The sequence below is a fragment of the Drosophila mojavensis genome, unplaced genomic scaffold (assembly GCF_018153725.1).
Source record: "Drosophila mojavensis isolate 15081-1352.22 unplaced genomic scaffold, ASM1815372v1 contig_81, whole genome shotgun sequence".
Taxonomy (NCBI): domain Eukaryota; kingdom Metazoa; phylum Arthropoda; class Insecta; order Diptera; family Drosophilidae; genus Drosophila; species Drosophila mojavensis.
In genome coordinates, this window is record NW_025318907.1 from 1,847,423 (window position 1) to 1,867,847 (window position 20,425).

Here is a 20,425-nt window from a genome sequence, read left to right on the forward strand (position 1 = left end):
TCTACAGACGCCCATTTTCAAACAACATTTAACATCTGCTACATATATAATATTGTTCTGGATTTTTTTTTTATTAATTTGAATTAATTTATTAATCGTAATTATTATTATTTTCTGTTTTCTTTTTGAGCAATTTTCTGCTTGAACATTTATTTACATCTTGGTATATTTTGTGGAGGGTTCCTTTTATTTGATTTATTTTTTTTTATTTTGGAGCTAATTTACCATTAATATATGTTAAATTCTTAAATATATTTCAAAAATATGAACTTTAAAGAAATTTCAAGAGTTGTTTGGTCCTTGTAAATTATGTAAAGTAATAATGCAGGCGAATAAATAAATATGCAAATAATTTACTGAACCAGAAATAAATGCAAATGCAAAATGTATATTTAATAAATGTAATTTTAAATTTGTAAACTATTTGTTAATTGTACAATTGAAATATTACCTAAATAATCGCATGAATTTAACTTAAGAAATTACAGGATCAAAATGTTTAATTGATATACATGTCTATATATAAATTTTGATCTTTTAACTTTTCAAAATATCTTACAGCTTGTTTATACTTATTTTTTTGCCTATTCGAATGCGCAAAAATTCAAATGGAAGGAATTTGTTCGTGCCTGGTAAGTTACTTGCTTTTCATTTACATTAAAGTATAGTATTTAACTCTGGCTTGACTTGTTTTCATATATTCGTTTTTATTATTTGTTTTTTTCAAGCACTCTCTAACCGCTTTACACTCTAAACACTAATTGCCTCAAAATATTTAACAAAAATCAGTCACTTTGCAAGTTTCTCGCTTGTTTTCTCGAAAAGGAACTTAAAGTACAATAATTATGGTATGCATGGCTCAACTTTTAACAATAGAGATAAACCAAAAAGTATTTCGTTTCATGTTTTAAATATATTTAAATGTACTTTAGTTTTGTTTTCTTTTCTTTTCTATTTTGGCATTCAAGTTAAGCGCTGCTACTAAGTACTACACACGTACACACACAGTTACAGTTATAGTTACAGTTACAGTTACTTACAGCTACAGTAAAAATATCAAGTATTAGTTTTCATTTGTTAGTGTGGGGAGCTGTGGCTAATGCTTAGGTAAAAAGTTGAAATCGCCAACTTAGAAGCCTACAAAAGTGGGTTTGTGTGTGTGTGTTGTGGGTGTGGTAGGAGGGTGAGGGTGTGGGTAAGGGTTCAAGTGGCATAATTTCATTTTGATGCTTTTGCTAATTGGTTACAAATACACATACACATAGCTTTAGAATAGTATTAGTAGTGGTAGTAGTTCTGGGCGATAGCATATAGTAGTACATATGTTTATATAGTAGATATATGTATATATGTATGTATATAAGGGCTTAGACATAGTGGGTAGTACGTAGTACATAGCATAATGAATTGCATGCGTTTATAGTCGACATTCTCTCTTTCATTCACACACTCGCACACTCGTTTCTCTCGTTCGCACTTTGTGTTTGTCTCTTTCACGCTCTTAAGAATTAATGGGCCTGCAGCAGCGTGGCACCAAATAGAGTCAGCGCCAGGGCCAGCTGGAGGTCCATGGCCATCGCCCGCCCGCTCGCCGTGTTATTGCTGAAAACCGGAAAATGGATTTGCTCTGGCCGATTGAGCTCCTCCTCCTCGTCGTCGTCGATGCTGTTCGACATCTGGCGGTGGCGCTTCGTAAAGTTCACATTGAAGACGGCCTCGGCGACGCCACCTGGCGACGAGACAATGAAGTAGAACGTTCGCGGCACACGCTCATGCATGCTGACATAGGTCAAGCGCGCCTCCTTGCAGTAGGGCGTAGGCAGATCCTGAAAGGAAAGAAACGAAAGTTCTTACACTCATTTCCACAGGGCTCAGCGAGTGACCTACCTTGACCGAGTAGGCGAGGACGGTGCTGCCGTACTGATTGCCCGGCGTAAAGACGCGATCGCCGTGCAGCCAGCGTGCCGCATGCGCCGGCGGATTGGCGCAGAACTCCACATTCAAGTGCAGAGGGGAGCCCGGATAGGCGACAGGCGTGGCATTCAGAGCGACAACTGTGGGCGCACCTGCAAAGAGGGAGAGAGAAAGAAAGAGGGGCATAAGTAAATGGATGCTTAATTATTATGTTTAACTAACAAGTTTTGTAATTACTTTCTTTATTAACTTTCGGAATGCCTTGAGAGAGTCGTTTGCTATTTGCGGACCACCAAACCACAATTGCTAAGCCAATTCGTGCACAACTGTACTTTGGCTAAGCCCGCTATAAACACAACTGTACGGCAACGCATCAACCGGGACGCAAACTTAGTTGGCAACGCCATTCGCCACTAATTAAAAGCGTATCACCAACAAAATGAGCCGCTTAGCCAGAGCGCAGAGAAATCAAAATAAATAGAGAGAGCGGGAGAGAGAGAGAGAGCAACATGTCGTCGAGCGGAAAGTTTTTAAGAACGCCGAAACTTCATTAAAAACTTTTGTCGGCTGAAGCGTGGCGCAACGCAATTTTCGTGTGCAACCTCTGTGGGTCACATGTTGAGAGCTGACGCTGCTGGTATGATCTGACGGCGTTAGCCAACACTGCGACAATCCAATTAGACACATGTGCTCAGCCCGCCAAACGCTCGTTGCGCATATTTAATTATCGAAAGGCGAATCCGAATTTTGCAATTTTCCTCATCATTGCCCCGGGCCAGAAAAAGAGATGGCAGCGGGAGTGAAGAGAGTGAGAGAGAGAGAGTGGCAGAGTGGGTGAGTGTGGGAGGGAGAGCGCAGCAGACACTCACACAACAAACTTGAGCACTTTATTTACCAGGGCAACAATGGCGGCTCGGCAAACAAAATGGCCAAAAGTGTTAAGTGCAAATGAGTGTACGGCGGGGTTGCCATCTACCAGCTCCCATCAACCATTTCCCTTCTCCCATTTTCCATCTTCCAACTCCCAGCAGACCCAAACACAAACAAATCGAAGCGCCCATCGACACTTGCCAAATTTATAACTCAAAAGCTCCACAGCCCCCAGCCCCCAGCAACTAACTGTAAAATCAATTAAACCAAGTGAATGCTCGCCACCAGGGCTGCCTGTGTGTCTGTGTCTGTGTGTGTGTGTTGTCAGGGATGGGCTGCTAAATTATGCGTTCAGCGCCATTTTGTAGCCACTGTCGGAATATTTTTGCAGGCAGCTGACAACCCAGCCCGCTGCTAAAAAGAAATGTAATTTATTTGACAGCTAAAACTGATTTCAGTGCGCCCAAAAAGCCTCGCCCAAGCGCTCAAAGAGATTTACATTTTATTTTGTGTGCCAGCATTTTACCCCCAGCTCAGCTCGGCTCGGGCCGGCTCAGCTCTGCTCTGCTCAGGTGGCAGCTCCGTTGGGGGTATGGCCCCAGGGTCAGCGGCTGGCCATTGGTGCGATTCTTAATTTGATTTAAGCGCTAGGCGCTAAATGAAATGAGTTTTGCATTTTTAGCCTGGCATGAGATGCTTATGCACAGCCAGGGCAGAGCTGGCATGGATTGGACAGCCAAATACTGAATGCTTGAAGTGGGCGAGTCACAGGGCGGGCACAGTCAGGGAAAACTAATACAAAAATTATAATTGACGATTTTTATTCTAAAGAGTTTTAGCTGGCGAAATAAATAAATAGATAAACAAGTAAATAAATAAATAGAGGAATAAATATATAAATAAATAGATAACTAACTAAATAAATAAACAAAATAAATAAATAAATAAATAAATAAATAAATAAATAAATACTTAAATAAACAAATAAATAAATACATAAATAAATAATAAAATAAATAAAAAAAAAAAAAACAAATAAATATATAAATAAATGGATAAATGCATAAATAAACAAATAAATAAATAGGTAAATGAATAAAAAATTGAGAGAAATTTTTTCTCAATAATTCTCTATAATTTGAATTTCGGTGTAAATAAAAAAAAAAAAAAAAAAAAAACTGATCCTCTTGTCATTTCGAATTATCGGGATTCTACTGTATATATAATTAAATATGCATAACATCTTCATCGATGTAAAAACCTTATTAAAAGACAGATTTTAGCCAATTTAGAAGGCTATGTGTACTTAAGCATCTTCTATATTAGTTCCGTTAATATTAATTTTGGCAAAAGAGTCTTACAGTGGGCGTAATTTGACTTTATTGATCTGAAATTTATAGATAACTTATGTTTTTTATTAAATAATTGCTGCCATTATTACATATGCTACGGCGACTTTAATACTTTGGAAGATATCGCAGTAAAATATGCTAGGCGTTACTTGTATGATCTGTGAAGAGCATACATAACTCGCGAATTACCATTGGTCGTTTTTGAATATCTCTGATAAAAACTATGAGAACAAACGATAGCCTCGGTTCTTCAACGAGTTCGTTCACGATCGGGCAGAGCCCTCTTTTCCGTTCTGATTTTTCTCCGACCTTTCAGCTGAGTTAAATAAAGCAAATAGTGTTCTGTGCATGTATTGGTATAGTATTCCCTATTTGCCCACCAACTGAGTCCCATTGTGCGAACGTCAATTGCATCTCTCCTTCAACGATGCTCGTGAGAAGATCGGCACATGAGTAGCCCTCACTTCGCTCAACAGAAAATATAAACGAAAAGAACCGAAGTGTTTTGCTTGGAGGGAGAACAGTTGAGGGAGAACAGTAGAGAAAAGTATGCTTTCGTGCATAGAGCGTAAATAATCAAACAGTAATAGTTACTTGCGGGCTATAATAAGAGTGCTCAAAATTGATTCAAGTCTGTGTGATTCTTGCTTTCAAATAAAATATATATATTTTTTTTAAATTAATTTTTATGTACAACTAAATAAAACTGTAAATAAAGTTAGCGTATATAAGTTTGGACGAGAAAATAATTTTTTTTTTTTTTTTTTTTGTATTATAATTGATAATATATTAATAGTCTCTCTGATTTAAATCGAGAGAAAAATAAAGAAATAAAACAGTTACTAAAATGTTTAACGCCATCTTAGTTAAGTTTACATATATTTTATTATTACTTATAATTTAGATCGAGCACATCTTATTGGACTTTGGGCCAGTTGGCAAACTTTGGCCAGCTGCTTGCACTTCATTAATGCAATTAGGCGACGCTTTAGTTCATTGCCTGGCATAAGCAGCGCAGGAGGCGGTCGCCTCCCTTCGTTTGCACAATGCAATTTGCATGTTTTGCCTACTTTTGAGGCGTGCCAAGTTTTTGAAGGGGGTGGGTGGGGAGGCCAGCAGGCAGCGAGCACCGAACAGGCGAACCATTACCTTCGCCCAAATGGACAACATTTACAGCTACAGGAAAATTAACATTTAAACAATAACAACAAGTTGGCATGTACTACAATTGGTGCTAGAGCGCCAGCAACAGCAACAATAACAATGAGACCCAAAATAATAAAGTTTTACAGCTGAAAATTACTCAATTCCCGTTACTCGAAAAAGTTAACTTAATTTTTGCAGTTGCCTTTTGTGAGCAAAGTTTCCAAAGAGGTGCAGTGCCAGCAACAACTGAAACGTTTTGCAACACTTTGTCGGCCACGTCGCCCCAGTTGGCCAGACAATGGACGAGCCAGTCTAAATGACAGGGTAGCAAAAGCTGTCGAAGGGGGGCGCTGGGGGCGGGGGCTGGCAGTGGGGCTCACCAAGGACTGCTATGGCCCAAACTGCGCTCCCAATTGATTGCACGTGGCTGCAAGTTTTTTTTTTTTTTTTTTTTTTTTCTGCTCGCTTTGCATAAAGTGCGTGGGCGGGCGACAGTGCTGGAAAACGCACTCGAGTCGCTTGGACGTTGCAAAAATAATAATGACCGAAAATAATTGAATTTTCGCATTCATTCGCGTGTTGCAATTACTTTGTCAGCCGCGCCCGAAACACAAACTCACTCTCTGCTCCTCACGCCTCTCTCTCTCTCTCTCTCTGTCGCTCCCGCTTGTTGTCTCTCTTTCTCTGGTTGTTGCCTGCCTGTCTTGTTGCATCAACTTTTTTTTTGCTTTATTATTGTTTTTACTATGCTTCGCGATTTTCCCCTTTGATCATTGTGCGCTATGTGCGAAACTTGTGATTTTCCCAATTTTTCTTTTCCCCAGCGCACAAAAATGCGTGTCGTCCCGCTGTGAAGCCTTTCACTCATGTTGCGTTAAAGTCCTTGTTAATTGAAGAGTGTGTGGTTCACTTAGTTGAAACAGTCGTTGCAAGGATTCAAGGCATTTTTGTATAAAAACTACTTTTGGCCGGGCTCTAAATTCACTATTCTTCGATATCTTTTATAATTTCTTCTTGAGCGATTAAGTTGAATATATTTATTTTAAATAATATTAAGCAAATGGTGTGGACATTTTTTTTTTCAAGTTCAATGAAGCAAAAAGGGTTTTGTGTATTTACATCGATTGAGTGTGAGCATGCATAAGAGATGATGAAAATCGTGAAGATCACACACTGAAGTCACATTATCGTATCGTATAATCGTATTTCTCCCTAAATTATGCTCGTCACACGAATAGCTCAGCTCAAAGAGTTCAACAGCAACAAAAACGAAAAGAACCGAAGTGCTTTCGTCTGAGTGAGAGAGAGAGGGAGAGAGAGAGTGAGAGAGAGTCAGAGAGAAAGAGCGAGAGTGACTATGACAAAGCGATTTTCGACTGTTATTATTTGAACTCTTATAAGCAAACACATATAAATTTCAATGAACAAGAGTGTTTCAATATTTAAGTTGTTTGTTCAGCTATCAATTATTAAAATGATTATTTATTAATCAGTAAGATTGAACATTCTGATACGACAAGTCGTAAATGTACATGATTAGTATGGTTTGAGTGTAAAGAAATTTGTAGCACAGCTAAAAAGTTTGAACCGCAGTACCATTGCTTGTACTCCTTCCAGGTGGAACTTGTTAATGTGAGGAAAGTATAGCCACCTCAGCAGTTGATAGTAATTTTATTTAATATTAAAAGAGAATCAGAAAAGTCGGTTCAGCGCAAAGCAGCTGAATAGAGCATCGATATATAGTTAAGCCAATTTTCCAACATTTTAGAGTTTTACATAAATAGCAGATGTGAAGCTTTGAATGCTGTATTATTTAATTTTGCTTGGCAAAAATAAAAATATGAAATAAAATAAAATATAATGGCACATCTTTAACCAGCCTTATGCTATTGCGATTTATTTTCATATTACAATTCTTATATCATCAAATTTTATTTTTATTTTATTTTTTTTTGAATTTTATTTATATTTAATATTTATAAAATTAATTCATGTTTCATTATAGAATTCTAAAATCTGGCAATTATAATACATATTCTGAGCATTCGTAAGGTACTTTCTCTCTACGATTCGTTAGCTTAGTGCGTGTTTAGATTAGCAAAACTTTGTGGCACGCCCACCACAAACACGCACAAGCACCCATACACACACACACACACACAGAGCTAATAGCACCCGTTGGCGACCTCTTTTGGCGCTGGCTCATTAATTTTTAAGCAGTTTGCGCTTAGGTGGCGAAAAGTTGGCAAACTTGAGATAAATCTAGAGCGCGCTCGCAAGCGGTCGACTATTTGGTTTTGTGTTTATTTGGGCTGCCTGTGTCAAGGGGGCTTATCTATAATTCAGGCCAAACGACAATTCAATTAAAAGCGCCCCCAGGTAGGCGCCAGCCAATGAGCGGACGCGACAAATGGCCAACTAAGTCGCCCCCTTCTCCCCTTTCCCATTTCGATTGTCAAAGCAACGCACGTAGCTTTGAATCGCAGCAAGTGGCAACTGGAATGTGGCAAGTGGCAGGCAGAATTTTTGGTAATTTCATTTTGCATGAAGTGCACACAATGTTTATTAATTATTTGCAAGCAGCACAAGCAATGCCCAAGGACAGGGGGCGGCTGGGGAGGAGGCAGTGCCTCTGGCCAGGGCAGCTGAACTTCGCTGCGCCTTGGAGCAGGTGTTGCATAATTGAATATTATGATTGTTATTTCCACTTGCTGCCTGATGTCGGATTGCGTGTTATTTTAGGATCTCTCTCTCTGTCTCTCTCCTTCTCTCTCTCTTTCTAACTCTGCTTAAATGCTTATAAATGTGTGTCTGAGTGTGTGTGTGTGTTTTCTATAGCTGAAAACGGTTTCATCTTGCCGTCCGAGCCTTCACGGCTCAGCCTGTGGCCCCAGGGGCATGTTTTCCAGTTATTTATGTCTTTAAGCAGCGCTCACCTGCATTTGTCTGTTTCTTTCTTTTTTTTTTCATTCAGTTTTCTGTTTTGTTATGTTTTTGTTTCTCTTTTGTTTTCTTTGCTGTTATTATTGTGTTTCATTTGTGTTCATTTTGTGCTTGGCTGGCACAGCCCTCTCGGCTCTCGATTCTTTGGCAGTTTGCACTTTCATGTGTCTGACTTGACACCCGAGGGCAGCTAAAGCAACAGCAGCAACAACAACAACAGCAGCAACAACAGCGGCTGCTAAGTACGTTCGTAGGTTCATCAGGTGAATATTACATCATAAACAATCTCTTGGGCATTCCAGCTGCCTTCGCCATAAATGTTATGCTAATTTATGGACGGCCCGAAATCAGCTTTAAAAGCTTGCCACAATTTGCTCGAACATGACATGATTCGAATTATTTATACCCAGCAGCCGGGCAGAGATGAAGCTAATAGCTGGGCTGTGTCAGCTCACACTTTGATTGCGCACCAGTTGTAGTTAGTTTGCGAATATTTATATTTTGCAAACATCACTTAAAAGTTTTCAGATCTCACTTTCGTGTTATTAGAAGTTAACAAATTTAGAAAAAAAGGAAAACCAAAGGGTGAAAAAAAAGAAACATTTATTAAATTTTCAAGTGGCAGCTAGGTAAAAAGTTGCATCTTGTAAACTACACGCACGCACACTCACACACACTCACACACATTTACAGCACACGCAACACAAGCAAACAAAACTTTAAATGGCACATGTGAAGCGATTTTTGGCAAGTTGTGCAATTTGCATTGCACGAATTGTTGGTTCCAAGAATCTGCGATAGGTGAGGGAGCTGAGGCTGGGCGAGGGCGGTGAGACGACTGCTTCATTCAAAGTTTAGTTTTCTGTATGATGTGCAACAGCAAACTTTGCGGTGCGAGAAGCCAAACCCAAGCCAGGCCCCAGCCAAGTCAAGTCATGCCAAGGCAACGTACTCAGCGTATCTACAAGTTGCAATCTCGACTGCTCGCTGCCAGCTGCAAAAGTTGGCATCCACTCATTTGATATTGAAAGTGAAAGAGCATATTTAAATATACCAAAGAAGCGCAGCCAACGAGTCTGCTCTGTAACATGTTGGCTTAATTTGTGTTGACAACGCCAAATGGGGCCAGCGGCATGGCATGGATGCAAGGGCTGCCAGAGGGGTGGGCGGGAGAGTGAAAGAGAGAGGGGGAATGGGGAAGGTAGGGTTTAGTAACAACATCGGGTTGCAAGGTGAAATGTTGCCACATCAGTTGCTGCTATAGAAATGCGCTTTGTACATTTTCAAGATTTAGGTTAGAGATATTTACTTACACACACACACACACACAGAGATAAAAATATGCTCGCATGCTGATGCAAGCAGCGTGCGATGTTCTTATTAGACAAGTTTGTCACTTTTTTTGCACTCGTTGCACTTTTACCTTAACCATTTGATTGCTCCACAGTAGCGATTGCCTACCTTGCCCCGGCTCACCTCTGCCCACCTCTGCTCGCTCGACTGCCTCAAAGGTCACCACAAAATGCTGTTGGCTTTCGCATCTTTTGGGCATATTTAATGGCCCAGTTTGTAAATAGATGCAATTGCCTTAAAGCGTTAGGCTTGAGCAACAGCTACAAAATCTTTTGACAGTTTTATTTCAGCACGAACTCAAGAGTGTGTACAGTTCATAGATTTTTATGGTAGTATGGAATTTATGTATGTCTATTTATGCCCTCAACCTATTCAAAATGGGAGATCAGACATATTGGTTTTGTTAAATGTGTGTAATAGGCAGAAGGAGGCGTGGCAGACTCCATAAAGTATACATATATTCTTTATCAAGGCAACAAGCTGTCCGTCTATCTGTCTGTCTGTACTCCTGTCCGTCCATCTGTATGTATGAACGTTTCGATCTCAGAAAATATAAGGGCTAGAGCCTTGAAATCTTTTTTGTTGCTTCATCTATTGCACGATAACCAATCCTGTTTTTTTTTTTTTTTTTTTTTGTTATCGATTAACAACCTTATCGAAAATTAGTTATAAAGCAGTCTCGACTACAGCTTTCTTACTCCTTTTCTATTGGGCATATGTAAGCCCTATCTGAAGGAAAATTATTTCCCAACTATAAACTTGTTTTTGTCTATTGAGTAAATGGAGGAAATAGAAAAGAGCATCTACTCCCCTCATCTCAATCGACAATTTTAAGAGTAGCATTTGAGGTGGAAATGCTTCTTCTACTATGACAAAGTGCACTCTCTTTAAAGAGTGCTAAAGCAACGTAGTTAAAGAAGCAATACGGATGCGATAGTTGTTGTTAAGGTAAATACAAACAGAAAAAGCGGACAAGCCCATAAAATCGAGAGCAATCAACTAACCGCGGCAGTGCGGCAGTGCGGCAGTGCAGCAAGGCGCAAAGCGTGCTGGACGTGCTGCATATAAACCTGATGCCATCAAATGTTGAAAGATGGGCGTGGCAGCGCCCACTGGAAGTGCACTATGCGGCGGCTCATCAAATTTGTGGCGAATGGATGAGGGTGTGAACCGTGCGGTCACCGGGCAACCAATCAGATACACACACACACACATACACTATCTCTCTCTCTCTCTCTCTCTGTGTGTGTGTCAGGTCTATGCTTTATTGCCTGACATTTGACATTTTTATTAGCTTTGCGGCGGCGGCGTTTAATTACTTTACGCGCTGCGTAGAACGGCGACCATTTTAATGCATTATCTACTCTGGGTCGCTGGCGCCAGTCGCGGCGCATGGAAAAGGCCAACGACAACGACAACGACAGCGACAGCGACACGGACAGCCACTCGACTGCAGCGAAATGCAATTAAAATATGCATTTGAATTTTATTGCATAGCCTTAGGCGCACCGAAAATTGCAAATTTTATGCGTGAGCAGCTCATTAAACAACAATTGGACGAGGACGTCGGGTCAGCGCGCTGCAGCCGCTGCTAAATGGATGAACTCGGCCCATAAAATTGCACAATTTTTGGAAACGCTTTATTAAATTTTACTGCAGTTTTATTCTCGATTTTCCTTTCGTAATTTATTTTTTAAATAAAAAGAAAATAGCGGAGTTTGAGTGACTAATTAATTATAAAGAAAATGCTTTAACTGTGGAATGCTTAGATTATTATTGATGTATTTTTAATATAAATAAGTCTTAACTTGAATTGAACTTACATTAAAATCGCAGACATAATTTTTATCACACCTTTCCATATTCATTCCAATATCAAGTATATTTCATAATCAATAATAATTCAAAAATTTGTTATTATATTTTTTTTACCCTGATTTTTTATTATATTAATACATACATAAAACAGAAACCAAAAAAAAAAAAAAAACATTTTGTTCTTTTTTTTTTTTTCACATCCTCAAATGTCATTCAGTTAGTATACCCAATTTATTAAGATAAGCTTCAATGTGATTGTTTTAATCCAACGATTGGCTTTTCAAAATATAGATTTTCATCTTAGAGTCAATTATGATGGAAAACTACTTAGAAAGTTTTATAGTATCTTTATATATTTTCATGGTGGATTAATTCACTAATCTGATGTATTTAAGTGATTTTATAATATTAGTGCTTTATGATTATGAAAATATATTATATGATATAAGAACAACAATGTCATAGTTGTGTTTAAGGTTTTTATTGTCAAAGCGTATAAGAATGAATGTAAAATAAGAAGATACTGATTAAAAAAATAAAAATAAAAATAAATAAAAAGAATAAAAAAATTGTTATTTTTAATCATTTACTTATTTATTCTTTTATTAATTATTATTTGTATTTGTTTATTTTTCATTATTGTATATATCTTTATTTTATTATTTATATTTATTTATTTTAAGAGCAACAATATCATAGTTGTATTTCAGGTTTTTATTGTCAAAGCTTATAGGAATAAATGTAAAATAAGAAGAATAATAAATAAATAAATAAAAAGAATAAAACTGGTTATTTTTAACCATTTACTTATTTATTCTTTTATTATTTATTATTTTTATTTATTTATTTTTATTTATTTATTTTTATTTATTTTTTTAAAATATTTTTTTAAATTTAATTTCTTGTTTTTTTTTTTTTTTTTTTTTTTTTTTTTAATAAACTTGGGATTCATTTGAATAAAAATCATTAAAAAGGAAACAAGACTTTTCTATCTATAAATCTGGTATTATGATTACGAATACTATTTTAAACTTATTCAAGTGTTCAGCCACTCCCATTAATAAACAGGAATCGTTTATTAATGCAAATACCATTTATGTATTCTAAGCAATATAATAATATGCATATACTTGAAGTGCTCATGTTAATCATGGCTCTGGCCACCCCAGCCACTCACTTAGCCGTGTTTATGCCCATCATCTGAGTCGTCGGGCGACAAATTGCATTATCAATGCACTTGGCTTTGGCTAGGGCTCAACCCCGTGGCTGTGCCACCCGCGAAGCTCTGGCGAATAAAAAGCTTTGGCAATTCCACGTAATCCACTTGAGGCAAGGCATAGGGCGCACAGTGGGCCGCACAGTGGGCGTCATCATTATAGAGCAACTGAGTTGCCGTCGCGTCGCTTATTAGTTGGCGTAACCAGCGTATGTGGCAGCCGCGGGGCACAATTGGTGGGCTGCCGAGCTGGCTGCAGCTGAGGTCCTTGGCAGCTCTCAGCCAGGATCACGCCGTGCCGAAACAGAGAGCTCGGCCATCGGTGGTTGGCGATGTCTTGTGGCGCAAATTTGCATGCTTGAGTGGCAATTGCTGCTGCATGGCAATTGCTTTGTTAGACTATTTCATATTTTATGCATTTGCGACTTGCCAACACACGATTGAAGTGCATTAAACGACGGTGGATAATGCCAGGCGAGTGCTTGGGCTGGGGAATTAGTTTTTATTTGCTTACGCATAAGTCTATACTCAAGTGACAGGCGCTGTTCAAAGGCTAGCGGAGCTGTCAGCTTGTTTTACTGCTTATATCCGGTCAACCAGACGCTCTGGGGGTGTGTCAACCAGCCTGTGGGTGTCTGTATTAGTGTGTGTGTGTGTATTAGTGTGTGTTGGAGCATGGGCCACTGACAAGAAGTTGGATGTTGCTTTGGGCGACATTGCGACGTCTGTTGGCGTCTATTTGCTCAACTTTTTCAACTCATTTCCGTTGCAGTTGTCGACAGTCACCCACTGCTCATCTCACTCTCTCTCTCTCTCTCTCTCTCTCTCTCTCTCTCTCTCTTTCTCTTGTGCTTGCTCTGCGCCCAAAATGATTTCTGCAACTGTCTGAAAAGTTTTTACACGCTTCTACGGCTGCTGCTGCTGCTGCTGCCTTGGCAGCCATTTTTTAGTTCGGGCCATTTTGGGCGGCCATTTGCCGTTTTGATGACAAGTTTTGAGTTCATATTTTAACTAACGACTGGCGACACACACACACACATACACACAAACGCACACACACACACACGCACACACATATACACTTACACATATGGAAAATTATAATTTAGTCAACATGCCAAGCTGCCTTTTTAGTAGCTCTATTTTAGTCTGTCTCTCATTCACTCACGCTCTCTCTTTCTCTCTCTCACTCTCTCTCAGTGGCTTGGCCGTTGTGTGTGTGTATTTTGTATGAAAATTGAAGCGTAAAAATTAATGCTTGAGTGCATTTGTGCAAAAGACAACACACACACACACACACACACACACACACACACACACACACACACACTCACTCATACAGACACACAATAACCGACGACAAGCAGCAAAGAACAACACACCAAAATTTGTGAACGAGCATCATGCAGAGGCTACTGGAAAATAAATAGTACTGCAAAAGAAAAAAAAAAATATATATATATATATACTAAAAATTATTTTTAAATGCATTTCAGAAGAATGCAAACAAAATTGCAGAACTATCTTGGCGGAAATTAAGAGCAAATGGAAGCCACAAGTTGCAGTAATGAGAAAAACTTTGAAAACATCAAATTTACATGTTGCCACAGTCAACTCAGGGCTCTCAAAATATAATTATTGAGAGATTGACATAGGTAAAAACTTATTTTCATACTCAAGCCACTATCAAATATGGATTCAGATTTTAAATAAGCTGTAGCGTGACCTTTATGAAATCCAGCTGGAATAATCATATCTTATTTACTACAAGAATTCGCCATATGCATATGTATTGGCTTGGCAAAGCCTTTGAATCTCTTCAACAAAGCAAGTCAATATAATTCATGGTCAATAACTGCAGATCGACAATGAAAAGGCTGAAAGACTTTTTACAATCAATACAGTTAAATGCGAATAACATCAAAGATATTTTGCATATGCCTGAGGAAGCATTTGAACTATTTGTAATTTATTGCGAAATTCTCCAGGGACTCCAGAGACTTGTTTCGTAATAAATTTCATCTTCATTTTTTTTTTTACGGATTTGATGAGCGACGATGCTTTGAAGTTGCAGCGAATTTGGGTTTAATTTTCATTTCGTTTGTGGCTCAGCAACCCTCACAAAAAAAATAAATAAATTTGGAAAACGTTTATCTAATGCTTAAGATCGCGGCTATGGTAACAAGGCCTGAGAGTAGCAGGAGTCGGGTGGTGGTGCGGCTGGTGGTTGAGCGTGCGTTGTAAGCATTTAACATGCAATTTGGCGCAGCTGCTGTGAAAAATTGAAAAGCCCCGAACCAGAACTCATAAATTGCCATTTAAATGAGGCACAAATGAAAAACGTCAAAGGCGGAAACGAAGCAGGCAACACAAACACACGCACACACACACACATTCTCATGCTTATACATATATATAAATGTATATATATGTATACTCATATACTCATATTCATATATGAGCACTTTACGCTTTTAGCCCCGTTATGAGCAACAGCCCGCGCGGGCCTGGCCTAATGAGTAGAAACAAAGCAATATTTGCCAGCAACGCGCCAAATTCCACAGCGAAAATTTGCAAGAAGAAAAATTACGCAGGGAAAATGGAAAAAAAAAAAAAAAAACAGAAAAAGAAAAACGCCAATGAAAATATTTACGGGCAGCAGCAAAGGCTGTACGAGTGTGTATGTGTGTGGGAGTGTGTGTGGGGGAGTGCGTGGTCTGTGCGTTTACTGCCTCCATATGTAGTTTGGATGTTGATCAAAAGGCATGCGGCAAAAAGAACATGCACATAACAAATTAGCATGCATAAAACAACGCAGCCCCACGCCTGGTCTCTGGCGCGTAACAGCAGCTCAAGAGTGTATGCGAGTGTGTGTGTGTGTGTGTGTGTGTGAGTGCGCACAAAGCAATATTTATGCTCATGTACGCATATTTTGGGAGCAGTAGAGCTGGGGCGAAATTAAGCAAGGAATATGCGCGACGCTTTTATTAGAAATCAGCCAAGATGTAGTGAAGAGCAGGAGTCGGAGTCAGTTTAGCAGGAGATTGATAATGCATGGGGAGTGGCGAAATGTTTGGCATACGTTGCATAAGGAGGCAGCACTTCGTAATCAAAATTCCGCAAAATATCATGAGAGAGCTTAATAAGATGAAGAAGAAGAAGAAGCTGAAATTCGTAGACGACAATTGCTGAATATTTGCATACCCTGTATCAAGTGGAGACAAAGCTTTAAGCATGTTTAATTTGCATGCTTGCGATATGAGAAATACCTGCATTAGTATTCCTCTCTATAGTTTGAGAGATACCTGCATTAGTATTCGTCTCTGTAGTTTGTACTCTCATCTCATCTGCTCACGCTCTAATCATAAAAGTCAGCCTGGCATATTTTTTCTGAAGTGCTGCTCAAACTGTGGCATATTAAAAGTCAAATTGCAAAGCCAACAATCATCGAACTAAGAGAGCAGAGGGTCGACAGGGGAGGCAAGCGCTGCGGCTGATTACCTGCTGAGACGGCAGTCTGTGGGGCCTGCAAGTAGACAGCACTTAATTACGAATTCCAGGCCGGGGCACAAGTCAAAGGATACCGAATTAAGGATATGAATTGCCAGCTCAATGATTTCACTGCAAAGCTGCAGTCCTGCGGCTCTTGATTAGTTGACGCAACACAGAAAACAAAAACGAAGTAGAAAATAAATAAGGGACAGGCAAAACTAGAAAGAACAAAGCTTCATTATGCACAAGTTGCTGTTGTTGGTGTTGTTGTGGGCGTGGCAGCGTAATGAAGTCGCCAGCGTTGGGCAACGCTTCGTTTAAGCGAGCGCCTCAAATTATGCAGCAAATACGTAAGCAGCAGCAGCAGCAGCAGCAACTGCTTGCATATGCAAGGGACGAGGAGCAGGAGCAGGAGGCGGACTAGGTGGAGGAGGCTGAAATAATATAAATGTGCATATGAATTTTGAAGAAACGGCAAAGGATACGCGCCTGCTGCCTGCCAGGCAGGCAATGCAAAAGTGCACTTACTTACGAGCACTAACACCAACACGCTCACACACACACACACACACACACACACACACATATGGAGAGTAAATTTATGCTTGTGTTAAAGTTTCTGGTGCGTGTGTTGGCCAAAAGTTTCAGCGCAAAAACTTGAGCAGCAGCAGCAGCAGAAGCAGCAGCTGCAAAAATGTTCAGCACTCACACAAATTAAATAACAATTTTCTCTTACAATTTCGCAACGTTTTCGCTTTGGCTTTGGCTTTGGCTCTGGCTTTTCCGTTGCGTTTCCTTAACGTTTTTCTCTGCTTCAGCTTCTGGTCTTTCTCTCTCTTTTTTTTTTTTCATTTCACTATGTCGTTAACTTTGTGTGGGCGTTTGTGTTGACAATGTGTACGTGTGAGTGTGTGTATGTGTGTATGTGTGTGGGTGGGTGTGGCTAAGTCTGCATATGTTAACTGGCTGCTTGCGAAAGTGGCTCAGTAGACTTTGTCGCCAGTTTTGCGGCCCCCGCCTCAGCCTCCGGCTTGGCCCCATTCGGTTGGCGTTTTGTTTACATTTTATTTTAAGTAATTTAACCAAATGCAGCAAACTTCTGCTTTCGACTCGTTTTTTTATTTTTATTTTTTTGTCAACTTAAAAGTTACACAGCTCGAAGAGAGAATTTTTTATTAGCTCTAAAGTGCAGTTTAATGAAGATATTTTTGGTCGCCTGCCGTCCTTCAGTTTGAAATAAGCAAACACCAACTCAGCTGGCGCACCAAATTTAATGCTCAGAGTTTTCACTAGAGAACCCCAAGTCTGCAATGTGTCGCATATAAGTGGAACATTGTCTATTTTTATGAGTAAGCATAGCTATTTATTATATTTTCCTGTACTAAATAATTACTTTAATTTATTAAACATTTTTCTATATTAAAAACAATATGTAGAAATAAATAAGTAGTTCGAGTGTAAACTCGAAGAGTCTTCTACAACATTGTACTAGGGAATTAAATGGAAATTGATGCTGAGCTGAATTGAAACATATTATTCTTCCCTACAATGCAAGTAATTGGCATTAAAAATCCGGCAAGGCTTACGAAGATAATTAAAAACAACAACAATTAAAACTGACTCTAAAATCCTAAATGAATGAGTTTGGCTTTGAATGAATAAAAGTATAAAGTGCAGCTCATAATTATAATAAAACAAAATACAACGAATTAAAAAATTTATAAATAAATAATTAAAGAATTAATAAAAATAAAAATAAGTATTAAATAAATAAATTAAAAATATACTAAAATAAAATAAATTCAATAAAATAAATACAATGATACAATTAAACGAACTTTACGTCATTTAGTCTATCTTCATAATCATCAGTCTGACAATCAATCAATAAAGCCAGTTTTGTATAACGAAAATATAATAGATTATTATGACAAGAACTAATTTAAAATGTTATTGGAAAACAGCTGTAAAAATTGTTTAAAATATTTTAAAATACTATAAGGCCTAGCCACTAAAATTGTGGCTTGCAAAATATATATTTTTGAAATATTTAATAAATATAATATCAATAAATATTAGTTTATTTCTATTTTGAATTTATTGTGCTTTATTTACCTTGAATATTCTTTTGGTAATCATTTAAATTAGCATATAATAAATATTTATTTAGTTAAACCAAAAGTAAGCAATGTTTCTATATCCACATTTTTCTGTGGCTATTCTCCCTCCCTGCATAATATACATATTTCAGTCCATTTTACTTCTCCCTAAATTTAAGTTAATTTATTTATTTATTTATTAACATGTTAAAATTAATATGAAATCAAATCGAATAAGGGTTAAGCACTGGCAGAAATTGAAATTATACTCTTAGCTATTAGCTTGATTGCTTGCAAGTAATTTGTAGTCAGGTTCGAGCACAGAACATGTAGCTATTGTTATGCTTTTTGTGACTGTCCTCAGATTTGCATTTAACATTAATCCAGCTTAAGTTACTTTATAGTTGGCGCTTGTGATAATTAAGTGTTTATCAGTTGCAACTCTTATAAATATTATATGCTTTCATAACAACGGTAGCCGCACTCCTCCAACTATTGCCAAGAGTTGCTCTATGTTGTATTACATGCAGTGCTTCCTCTTCTACTACCACTACTACTTCTTCTTCTTCTTCTACTTGCAATCGAGTATTTAAAAAAAAGAACCGGAAACTTTGTAGACTGAGAAACTTACTCGACTTTTGCTTTGCAGTTTGGGAGTTTGTGCTTTTTTCTTTGTATTTTGTTTAATTTTAGAAGCAAACACAAATACGAAACGAACAACGAGTAGATGTACAAGTGCAACTACAGTGAAGCCATTTACCCAGGAGGTTTACACACACACACACACATACACAATTTGCTGACTTGTCGCTCACTCGCTATCTCTCTCTCTCTCTCTCTCTCTCCTGCTCCCCTTCTCTCTCTTGCTGTCTCTGTCTGGCCGAGTAGTAAATTTAATCTATTGTACGAAACATGTTGTGTGTTGGGTCCTCGCGCGTTCACAGGTTTTATCTAACTTGTTTGCTGCCTTTTCACCTGCTCCCCCTCTCCCTCTCTCTCTCTCTCTCTCACGCGCGTCTGCCATATCCGGGCATCTTTGACTCCAGCTACCAGTTACGGCTGCCAGGCAATCCTTTCTGGATGCCACTTGATAAATATGACTATTTCACGCTGCCAGCCAGCACTACTCGCACCCACCCGCTTCGTGTTTAGTTGTTTATTTGCGTTAAGCGTTAGCAGCAACGCCTCTGTCATCTTTTACTGGCTCTTCCTGTCATGTCCCGGGTCCGGGCTCCCGCTGCGTATTTTGTTTATACAGCACTCAATTTCGCAGTTTTAATGACAAAATGTCTTACCTTGAAACTGCATGCGAGATAGCATTATAAGTGTGTATGTGTTTCTCTCTATCTCTGTGTGTGTGTGTGTGTGTGCGTTCATATGTCGAGTCTGTATAAGCGCCTCGCCTCCTTCACTTGACGCCCACTTGAGCGACTTTGTTTGATTGCTTTGGCCGCAGCTCGGGCGCAACTGTGAGCCACCATGTTTGTATTGCACTCGACGGGCTCTAAGTCCGGGCTGGCTAGCCGGACCTGCTGCTGTCAGCTGGCAGACTGGCGGGCGGGCTGAGCAGCTAGCCAGCCGGCACTTGGCAAGTTTTATTGTCTCAGTGTCCACTTAACTTTCGCCTCGAAGACAACTTAATGCTGCCCCACAAACGAAACGAACAGGAGACAGAGTGAGAGAGAGAGAGGGAGGCGCAGAGAATGGTGCTGACAATATGAAATCAAAGATGTGCGCATTTTCTTTAATTTCCGGTTGTATGATTTTCCATTTTTTTTGCTCTACTTCTCCCAAGGATTCAACAAGCAACGTGTCGGCATTGTCAGCTACAGCTGAACATTTTATTCATGGCGTATACGTAATTTCTCAATGCCTGAGCGAGAACTGATTGGAATTGGCTCTGCCTTTGCGGAGTCATCAATCATGCGTCGTTTTTCCACACGCCCAGGCAGAGATTTGACAAGTGTCAATGCGACAAGATAGAGCGCAGTGGCAGCAGGGACAGTGGAGACAACAGAGACAGAGCACAGAGCAGGACAGACTGTGAGGAAGAAAAGTCTTTGGGCAACTTTTGAAAATCACATGCAAAGTAAAATATCGAAGTTTTGACAGGCAGCGCAAAGCAGCTGAGCGGGCAGGAGGAAGGAGAAAGAAAGAAGGCGGCGGGTGTGGGGCTTTTGCAAAAAAATATTCACACAAAGCTGAGACGGAAAAGTTTTCAT

At 39.0% G+C, this 20,425-nt stretch overlaps 1 protein-coding gene across 1 annotated transcript in view; it reads right to left on the reverse strand.

Annotated features, from left to right (window-relative positions):
- Positions 1-706: 706 nt before the first annotated feature.
- LOC6580482 (hemicentin-1) overlaps positions 707-20,425 on the reverse strand; it is a 206,323-nt gene continuing 186,604 nt past the window's right edge. The window contains exons 11-12 of the mRNA XM_002006284.4: positions 1,888-2,066; positions 707-1,826 (exon numbers count right to left, since the gene is read on the reverse strand). Coding sequence (XP_002006320.2) covers positions 1,509-1,826; positions 1,888-2,066 — 497 coding nt within the window. The 3' untranslated portion in view covers positions 707-1,508. The remainder of the gene's footprint in view (positions 1,827-1,887; positions 2,067-20,425) is intronic.